The sequence below is a fragment of the Crocodylus porosus genome, unplaced genomic scaffold (genome assembly GCF_001723895.1).
Source record: "Crocodylus porosus isolate Cpor-Errol unplaced genomic scaffold, CroPor_comp1, whole genome shotgun sequence".
NCBI lineage: Eukaryota > Metazoa > Chordata > Crocodylia > Crocodylidae > Crocodylus > Crocodylus porosus.
Window position 1 is genome coordinate 2,345,674 of NW_017728947.1, and position 10,588 is coordinate 2,356,261.

The following is a 10,588-nucleotide window of genomic DNA, read 5'->3' on the forward strand; positions in this document are numbered from 1 at the left end:
GCTCTCCTGACCAGTGCCAACTGCTTCTCAGGCCGAACCATGCCCACATGCATTGCCAGGAAAGGCAGGGTCTGGTCCCGCAGCAACTTCTGCTTGCCGTGGGCAAGCTGCCTCTGTGGGCGGGAACGCGGCCTGGTGGGACCGTGGCCTTTTCAGGCCCGAGCGTGGTTCCATTCACTTCCTTGCAAAACCTTTGTCCTCAGTGAAGGAAGCAGAACACGAGGTGTTAGAGTTCTGTGATGTCATATGCTAGGGAGTCTAGGAACAGCTGGGAATTGTGTGGTTTAAACTTTTTGTTTGGAAATTTCTTTCGGTCCTCCACATTCCACACTCTTAGTTTAGGGGAAGGATTAGCAGATTGTCGATTGGAGGGCCAGGACCACACCTTAGTTAATTCCTTACTATGACACTGTTTGCCATGGGACTGACAGCTGAGGCCACGTATGAAATTATATCACCACACAGACCATTCCTAGACACAGCCTAGATCATTTATGAACCATTTTTATTTCTTTTTTACCGTGTCTAATTCCTTAAATTAGGTTGACATGTAATATTTTTTCGATTTGTGCTGCAACTACCATGTTAATTGAAGCTTAAATGTAACTTGTATAGTGGGTCATAGTTATGTCATTTCTGAAACAATCGGATAAATTTAAGTTTCCATACTCAATAGTAATAGTAAATAAAACAGAAAGAGATCAACACGTAGCAGAACTTACCAGTTTCTGTTGATACTGTGACTGTAGATGAGATTGGTGGAGTTGTTGGTACTGAGGTTTTGGTGGTGCTTTGTGGTGTAGTGATTTCAGTTGATATAGTCATTGGGGAAGATGAAAATGTTGTCTTTTTTGTTGCGGTGGTTGTTGAAGTAGTGGATATAACTGTTGTGGGTATTGTTACTGAAACGGGTGGTGATTTCATGGTCGATATTGTAGCTGTTTCGGTTGGTGTAATTGTTAATATTGTGTGGGTGGTAGACTGTGTAGATTTAGTGATTGTTTCAGTACTGGATGCAGAGGTTAGTGCAGATGTTGTTGGCAGAGAGGTCAGAGTTACATTTAAAATAGTGGTTGTTGGCAGTATAGTAGTAGTTGGTGTTATGACTGAAGTAGTGCTTGATGCTGTCGTTTGCACCATTTTTGGTTTGAAAAAAAAAAGAACAATAATTTTTAGAAAAATTCATGGACACCGAAGCTTTTAAATAATTCTTAATAATTCAGTTATATTTATCTTTGATGTAAATTAAAACAAATTAACTTAGGATGCAATGTAATATTAGAAAACATCTTTTATTTTAAATGTCAAATTTGAGAAAGCTTAGCTATTCTCTTCTCTGTCTTCTCTATATTTTACTGAATATCCCAACAGTTAGCCAAGAGTAGGAAGATGACAGACACAGACACACTTCCCTTTCTTAGTATAAGAGTGCAAACAGAGATGTACCAATAGTGTACCAATAGTGATATAGAAATTTGCCTGTTGGGGCTTTGTCTAATATGTCTTGATTCTCACACCAGAGAAAGCAGTACAAAGAGAGTAATCATTGTGACTGAGAGACTCTGTACTACACTCCTAGTGAGAAAGATTTTCCTTATATCTAACCTGAACTTCCCTTGTTGCAACTTAAGATCATTGCTCCTTGTTTTGGCATCTGCCACCACTGAGAACAGTCCAGCTCCATCTTTGCTGGAACCACCTTTCAGGTACTTGAAGGCTTTTATTAAATCCCCCCTCAGTTTTCTCTTCTTCGGACTAAATTGGACCAGTTCCCTCAGCTTCTCCTCTGAAATTATGTGCCCCAGCACCCTAATTATTTTCATTACCCTCTGCAGGACTGTCTCAAATTTGTCTACATTCTTTCTGTAATGTAGGACCCGAAACTGGATATAGTACTCCAGATGTGGCCTTACCAGTGCTGAATAGAGAATAAACACTTCCCTCCCCCTGCTGGCAATGCTTCTACTAATGTAGCCCAGTATGCCGTTAGCTTCTTTGCAACAAGGACACACTGTTGGCTCATATTCAGCTGTGCTGTAACCCCCAGGTCCTTTTCTGCAGAGCTCCTGCTTAGCCGGTTGGTCTCCAGCCTGTACTGGTGCATGGGTTTGTTCCATCCTAAGTGCAGGACTTTGCATTTGTCTTTATTGAACCTCATGAGATTTATTTTGGTCCTATTCTCCAATATTTCTAGGTCTCTCTGAATCCTAGCCCCTGCTTGGTGTCATCTTCCAACTTGCTGAAGGTGCACTCCATCCCATCTTCTAGGTCACTAATGAAGATATTGAACAAAACCAGCTGCAGGACTGACACTCTGGGGCACTCTCCAGTGAACACAATACTGAAATTGATAATTAATTTAACCTACCCTAGGTCAAAGAGAAGCAAGTGGATACTGTTTGCCTTTAGTCACTGTCAGCTTGTCCTCAGTGTAAAAATGTAAAAATATCCCACTGCTGGGGGCAATTCAGTAGTTATGGCTTACCAATAACCTTTTCTTAATTTAAGACCCTTAACCTAAAATTTAAGATAAAGGATATGTGACATCTGTAATGCTAGAATATGCTTCATTACTTTGCTCGAAACATTTCAAAGAGCATGGTATAATGTTGTGAAAAAAAGGTTTGCTATTGAAAATGTGAAGAGAGCAACATCTCCTTTGGAAGCTAACATCTAAGTATTATTTTAGTAACTGATTGTAGAACTAACCTGTGGAAGGTGTAGAGGTTTCAGGCGTAGTACTAACAGGATGAGGTCCAGCTGTGTACAAATAGAAACAACTTATTTAAGTGGATGATTATAAAATAAGAAACTTTCCCAAAGAAGATCATTTTCAGCAAGAGTGAAAAGTGAATTTAAATGAATTGTGCCAGCTTGTAAGACATCCCAGAAAATGTATTAAACAATACTGGGAAAAACAGATGCCTAGTATTTAGTTCACTAAGCATATTTTTTACTACTTCTGTCACTGTATTCATGTTTAACAGTAGCTTTATTCCTTAGGAAGGTGTACATATTCATTTTCTTCCAGAGGTTTAGCCCTACCCAATTACTAGATTCAGGAAGGAAAGTTGGCATTCTGCTATATTATTAAGGTCCTGGAGAATTTGACAACTGAATACCAATCCAAATTTTAGGATTTGAACCTATCTGTAATATTATATACCCACATAGTTTTTTTTATAAGATTGCCCATCATGTGGAATAGGAAAGCCATGATGTCATAAAGGTTTCTAAAGTAATAAAAAACACATATATTGGAAAGGGAAACATTTTGGTAAAGCACATGGACTGGATTCTAACCTATGCTAGAGCTTCATTCAGTGCAAGAAAAGTGTTGAAGGCATTTGATAGGCAGCATCCCTGCTCCTGATTCATGTTACAGCTGCCCCAGTGCAGCTTAGAGTACCTTGTGTATTGTTGAGAATTACCAAGATATTATCAAATACTGAAGCTTGAAGTGAGGGCAAATTTTTATCACTCTTATTGAAATCAATGATAGGCATTCAACTACTATGTAGTTTCAAAGCTTTACAGCCTGACTTTTTTTTTTAATTGCTTACTTTCATTCAAGTATCTCCTTTACCCATCATACCACTAGTTAGCATTAGAGCAACACAATTATTATTTCAAAAGAGATCTGTGTTTGGATGAAAAGGCATCAGCTAATAACAACTATTAGGAATAAAATGCCTCATCTAAAATTTACAACCCTTTCCATTTTTTCTGCTTTTAGCTTTTGCAGAGAAAGAAAATAACTGTATAAATCTCTACATACTGCAAGGCATGCATGTTCCCAGCTCTTCATCGAAGTATTCATTATTTGAGCAGTTGTAGCACCCTGTAGAAGGAGGAAGAGATGTTACTCATTCTTCGGGGAAGAGTGGTTTCAGATAAACTTCTTTTCGGTAAGCATTCTTCTCTTCTAACATAGCAATCCGCTTATTTAACTAGCAGTATCTCCAAATTCTTCATGGGATATTCTCTTTATCTGATAAGTTTCCCGTTCAAGCAGAAACATAACTAGGCAATGCTGTGCCCTAGGCCAGTGGCAGGGCATCGGGCAGCAGCAGTGGCCAAGTCAGCTGAAGGGCAGCTGCTATTTTTGCACCTTTCCCTTCCACAACCACCTCCTAGTTGGTGCATGGGTTGGTGCCCTGATTGCCCTCCCATTAGTCACTCTACTGTGTTCAAGAGAGACTGACATCACTACAGTCCTAAGCATACTACAGATAGTGAATCAGTCATTTATTGTGATAGCAGTAGTAGCAAAGTGAAGATGGGCATACTAGAATAACGCTAACCATTAGAGCTGTGTGAAATAGGACTGTTCCGCTTTGACTTCCATTTTGACGGAACAATGTTTCGTTTTGCATTTCATTTAATTTCGAAAGCGCTGTTGTGTTGTGTTGAAACTCTTTGGTCGTTTCAAAGCTGTTTCACTGTTTCTGCCATAGATTATAATGGGGAATCATAAAAAGTGGCAGGCAGGCAGATCAGGGGCTTACCTGCGCCCCTGGGAGGGCTGCAGGGGCTGTGCCGGAGTTCTCCCTGGGGTGTGGGCCCTTGATTTGCCTGCCGGATGACAGGAGGCAGCCAGGTGCTGCTGCCTGGGGCCAGCAGCAGCACCGATCTTCCCAGTCCAAGGTGTGGGCTGCTCCCAGTGCTGGTCTGTCACCTGGCAGGCAGATTGGTGCCCTGCACCCCCAGGAGGAGTCCAGCACAGTTCCCGCAGCCCTCCCAGGGTGTGGGTGAGCCCTCCGATCTGCCTGCCAGATGAGAGGAGGTGGGTGCTGCCGGCTAGGACTGGCACTAAAGCCAGTAAGCCTTGTTTTGAAACTTAAAACATTTCAAAACTTTTGAAACGTTTCAAGTTCCCTTGTTTCATTTTGTAAGTGTTCTGAAGGCTTTTGTTTCATTTCAATTTTGCTGTTTTGAGCTTGAAACATATCAAAACAGCTTCAAAAGGAAACGCTGGGCAAAATTTCGCACAGCTCTACTAACCATATCTTCAGAGATTACATCAGTAGAAACATCATTGTCTTTTCAGAGTATCAGTGATTAAAACCACTGTAAAAATAGCCATTAAGTTAGCATTTTCAGCTTTATAAGTGTAAAAGCTCATTACCTTCAACATTGACATACTTGTAATCTTGGTTTGGGCAGTTACAAGGCCGGTAGTGCCAGGTGCAGTTGCCTTCATCCATGTACGTATAGTAGTAAGTGTTCTCATTGCTTATTGTTTTGTGAGTATTGTAAAAGTCACAATAAACAGCTAAAAAAAGAGAAAGAAACAAGATAAAAGGTTGGGATTTTTCAATTGATGGAATGCAGTTAATTGAGAGCAGATTCAGAGCAGGCAGGAAGGAATTAGTTAAAAACAGAAGCTAGGAATATAAATCAGACGCGTTGTTTTTACAAGGTGTTGAGAAACTTACGACAAAAATCTGGGGCTCTCCAGTCAACGCAGACCCCTACATCTAAGCACGCCTTGGCATACGCAGCAATAGCATCACACATGCATTCACAATCCCCTCCAGTATCACACCCACAGGAATCTCGGACACAGGCATCATAATAAGGAATTCGGTATACCTTTGGTGAAGAAAGGAGAAATGAATGAGTCAACCATAATTCTCCTGTAGCTGTGCATTGGTTAATGGGATGTCTTGCATTGTTTTAACTTAACTAAACAACAGATGATAATTCAGGTTAAAGGGAAGAGTTCAGAATATAAATTGCTTTGCTTTACTAAGTAAGAATAAGGGTATGGATTCATGATACAGTTGCTATGGAGTAACTCACCCTGCATTTTACTCTGTGGTTAATATACTCTGTAGTAAAGGAGAAACAAGGGTCTTTTGGAGGTATCCTTTCTAAGATCAACTATATAGAGGGGGAGATGTTAGACAAACCTTTGGGCACAAAGTGACTTTTCTCAGGGCTGGGGAAGAAGCAGACTTTTGGTGCCCAAAAGCTGGTCTAGCATCTCTCCCAAATATACAGTTGGTCCAATAAAAGATATCACCAAAGGACCCTTGCTTCTTGCATATTTCCTGGACCATCATAGGTGCAACAACATTCCAACTTTTGCATAGCAAGGAGCAGACACATGGCTATCTTGCCCAAGGTAGCTGCCTGAACTACTTGGCTAGCAAGTGGAGAGGGAGTCAATTTGCACTGAGTAAAGGGCTGTGCTGGGATAAAACTGATCTGGGGAGCAAGTTACTCTACTGGTTAGTTCTACAGATTAATTTTCCCCTGCAGTAAAGTGACTACACATTTTTCAGTGGGTAAATTTATCCTGGATTTGAGTAATTTAATAGAGAAGGGCTAAACATTGCCTGCCTGGTCCAGTTTGTCTATGCAGCAAATGCATTTCCTATCTGCCCCACAAGAATTACAGTATTTCCTTAATCATTAATTGGTTAAATAATCACAGCACTAATACTATGCACTTAAATAATTATCTTTAGTAAATATTTAAGCATTGCAAAATATTCATAGACAATAATAATATTTTAAAGGCCATCTTTAAAACCATGTGGGTACAAAGCTTCCATGTGACAAGGCAGCATAGCACATTAGATAATACGGAGGCATCTAAGTTCATCAGTTACACACCCATCATGGACACACATAAACACTATTTGTGTTTCTTACTTGAGCTCATTTCCTGATAATGAGAGTCTCTTTCACAAGACATGCCTCTGTTTAACCTTGCAGCACTTTCATTTCCTTGAAGGAGGGTTGATGGCATTGTGCTTCTCAGCTGTTCTGCCCCCTGATGTGTTTTCTAAGTTGCATCTGCTTGGTTTACTGACAAAGCAAAATGTTATACTATGTGCCAGCACAGCAGACCATGTATAGCTGTAGAAGGATAAATGGTCCTCTACTCTGCCTCAGGCTTCACCAGCTCCTCCTCCCCTAACAAACTAACTTCTACTTCCAGAATCTTCAGTCTATATTCACTTTATATCTTTGGTCAATATTTAATTTGGGTTTTTATATTAGCATAATGTGTGGGAAAGATAACTGAAATATTATTAGGAAGGGATGTATTCAGAAGCATTAATAATGGGAGGTACGGGACACCAAGATAAAGCACGGGTAAGAATACATTTTGTGTGTAGTAAAGTAGCTTGAGGAAGAGAAAGTTGAATATTGAACTGTGAATAGAATCTCATTTGGAAAGCTGCAGAATATGAATATAGCTTGAAAGGTTCGTAATCTTTCTTACTTTACTGTGGCAGGAAGAAAAGACCTGGCTGTTGATGATGGAGCACATCTTTTCTGCCCATGCTTTACGATAAGGGTTCTGGCTACAAGGGTCCACTACAAAGAACACATCCCCGCACAAAGGATTCTCTTTCCAAGAATTCACAAACTCCAGTTCGCTGGATGAGACATATTTGGTTCGGGTTTCAAAGTCATCTCTCATGTTCCCATTGTAATTCCCACACAAGCCACAGAGATGTTCCTAGGTAAAGAGAGGAAAGCATTAATGATTGACTGCCCCCAATTACAACTGTCTAAAGTCTCTTCCTGTTGTCAGCATATTCCCTCTTTGTGCCGGCTACAACTAGTGTTTTATATGCTGTTAATCTTTTGTACATAGGGTGTTACTAGTTAAATCAATAAGGTAAGGAAATAATGGACATGTACTCAGATATTATTTGCATGTCATAGCAGTCAAAGCCAATCAAAATACTGTGTAGAATTTGCCTTTCGAATCTGAGGGGAAGAAGGATTTGGTATTGGTTGAATTAGGAGTTGCTAGCCCAAAGAGTCCTGTTCTGGAGCAGAGTAATCATCCAATAATCAACCTTCACTGAAGGTCTCTGCTGCTGTATAAGGGATGGGGAGTGAAGGATGAGACCTTCTTGGAAGTTTCTGGTGCAACAGAGAAAGTCATCTCATGTGCAATTGCATTTTTATTTGTATTTAAGAAAGTTAGGAAGTTATTATCCATTACCTGTGTTTCTCTAAAGATTTTGATGAACAGGTTCATGTGCTTATTCCATATAAGGGTCATGTTGTATTTTCCTGGGATAATGATATCAAAAATCAGGTGAAGGACATTCTTTTTCACACGGTATTTTATAAGAGGATTCTCTTCAGAGACTGAGAAAGTTGCATCTGCCAATGTGATAGTCAAGTTCTGAGGGCAAAATTGGATTGTAAATTAAATGTATGGTAAATATATTTACCAAAATCATCAGTACTCTTTATAATATTACTGGGAATCGTTAGCGTCTACTTATATATGCAAACAAAGCAGTACATAGTTACAAAAATACTGTATTCTTCCATCTGCACCTGTCCAGTGGAGATAAAATATAGGTGGGTCCTGCACTTCACTTTTGTTCTATGCATATTCAAGATCTGATGAGGAATATGGAATAAATGTGAGAAACATGCTCAGCTTAGAGTATAACAGCACCTTGCAATGGATTGTTTTAGTTTGATGTATGATTTATGATTTCCTAGGAATAAGGTGTAAAGTTCCACAGAGAAGGGTTTAGTAACTTGATGTGCAGTTTTATGTCTCATGTTCTCATCTACTCTTGCATCTTTTCTAAGTACACTATGGGGGTGTCTACATAAGCAAGACATTTACTGTGGAGCTGACTAGTTAGCTCTGCAGTAAATTGTCACTGTCTACACATGTGGTGCTATTAGGACAGAGTAAATTAACTCCATTGTAGGATAGTACTGCTAGACACAATTACTATCCGGTGGCAGATTTGTTTACAGATCCTCATGGGGCTGGCTGGGGCATGAGGGTGCTTCAGTGCAGGGGCTGTCTGCTAGCTAACCCCACAATGAAGCTCCCTTGCACTCCAGCCAGCCCTTCTGCAGCACATTGAGCTGGGTTGGAGTAGCCCAGGGCTAGCTGGCTGAACCCCAGGGCCCCTGCCAGCTGGGGCTGTTCTTCCCCAGCTCAGTGTATTGCAGTCCCAGGTACATGTACCAATGCGGCACCTGGGAGCAATAAACTCCAGTGCTAACTGTGCCAAGAGTTTATTCAACCACATTAATAGCATGTGTAGATGCTCCCTGTATGATTTATTCAGAGACCAATAATGGGATTCCTTAAGAAAAAACAATTAGGATTCAAAGGAATCCTAAGCAAAAGATGCAAAGGGCACAACTGGCTTTTTTTCAGTAGAGCATTGGCATGTTGCCTCTGCTGTTAACTGACTGGATGTCAAATGTATGCTGAGTGTAGTAGTAGTAGTTTTCCAGTCATCAATTCATCTTTCTTTCTTCTTCACTTGTTCTACTAAAGAAGCAGGACTGTGATGGTGTGGACAGACATAACAAATGAAACATTTATAAGTGAAATGGACTTGGAAATATTTAAAACAAAAATTCTTTCATTCGGGGGACACATGTATAGTGTCTGTGGCATTCCCCTGGAATTCAAAATGCTGCAGCCTCCTCTAGTGCCACCCAGGAGGCGCTGGAGGAGACTGTGGTGACCCTGTGGCTCTGCTCTCTGCTCCTCTTTCGCCTCACTGGGAGAAGAAGTAGAGAGGAGGGGAGAATGGAGAGCACCACAGTTCAGAGGTAAGGAGGGGGAGGACTGGGGAGAGGCAGCGGCAGAGGCATCAAAAAGCCGTTAGTGTAGCAACTAGAGGTATCAGGAATCAACAGCCACTAACTGGATTTGAAAGAAATTTTGGGATTCACTTTGCATCCTATAAGGAGCTGTCTTTGTTTCATGATACTGCCTCTTTGGCCTTTTTCTGAGGTTTCTATATTATGTTGGGACTTATTTCTATAACATGATTCCCTACTGGGCGGGTAAAAACTAGCTAAGCAGATTGACCTATAAGAGATGACTGTAGATTCATAAGGTGATACAAATACAAGGGCAGACCTGGATGGATAACACCTTACCCCAAGGTAGATCTTGATGGACCTGGAGCAGGTGACCCCTGATTTCCCGCAAATAACATTCTCAGTAACAATTTTAAAGGTGGAGTTGCCTGTACCACAGCCATCCTAAAAGCGGGGGAAACAGAGTTGTGTTACCCTGGAGTATTAAAAGTAACAAGGTGAACAAGAAACACGAGTAGGTGGAATTGTTACTTCAGGCGCTCTGCTTTTCAGCATAACTGGCCATGCTTACACAATGTCTTTACTTGCTTTGTAGAGAGTTACATCCTACATCTTACATCTTATCTCCAACTGTCTTAAAATCTGCTATTGGATATTAACACAGTCAGTTTAGTGGAACATCAGTGTAAGACCTGCAGTATTTTATGGCCGTGTTGACTTAGGCATTTTATAACTTCAGAAGCTACATTTTTGCAGGGGAGAGGAGGATGTCAGTGGGATGCTGCATCTTTATATTATTATGCATATAAATATCTATGAACAGATTCTTGATTTGGTTTTAGGACTGAAATTACTTCAAAAGAAAACAGGAGCAGGTGGTACAAGATGGATATTTATATTGATTACCTATGAACATTCAAATATCTTAGGAAATCATCTCATGGGAGTTTCATAGTTTCATAGTTTCTAGGGTTGGAAGGGACCTGAACAGATCATCTAGTCTGACCCCCTGCCATGGCAG

At 40.5% G+C, this 10,588-nt stretch overlaps 1 protein-coding gene across 1 annotated transcript in view; it reads right to left on the reverse strand.

Annotated features, from left to right (window-relative positions):
- Positions 1-3,770: 3,770 nt before the first annotated feature.
- Positions 3,771-10,588, reverse strand: part of MUC6 (mucin 6, oligomeric mucus/gel-forming) — a 47,859-nt gene continuing 41,041 nt past the window's right edge. Inside the window, exons 23-28 of the mRNA XM_019550999.1 lie at positions 9,907-10,011; positions 7,976-8,161; positions 7,241-7,480; positions 5,439-5,595; positions 5,129-5,275; positions 3,771-3,841 (exon numbers count right to left, since the gene is read on the reverse strand). Coding sequence (XP_019406544.1) covers positions 3,771-3,841; positions 5,129-5,275; positions 5,439-5,595; positions 7,241-7,480; positions 7,976-8,161; positions 9,907-10,011 — 906 coding nt within the window. The remainder of the gene's footprint in view (positions 3,842-5,128; positions 5,276-5,438; positions 5,596-7,240; positions 7,481-7,975; positions 8,162-9,906; positions 10,012-10,588) is intronic.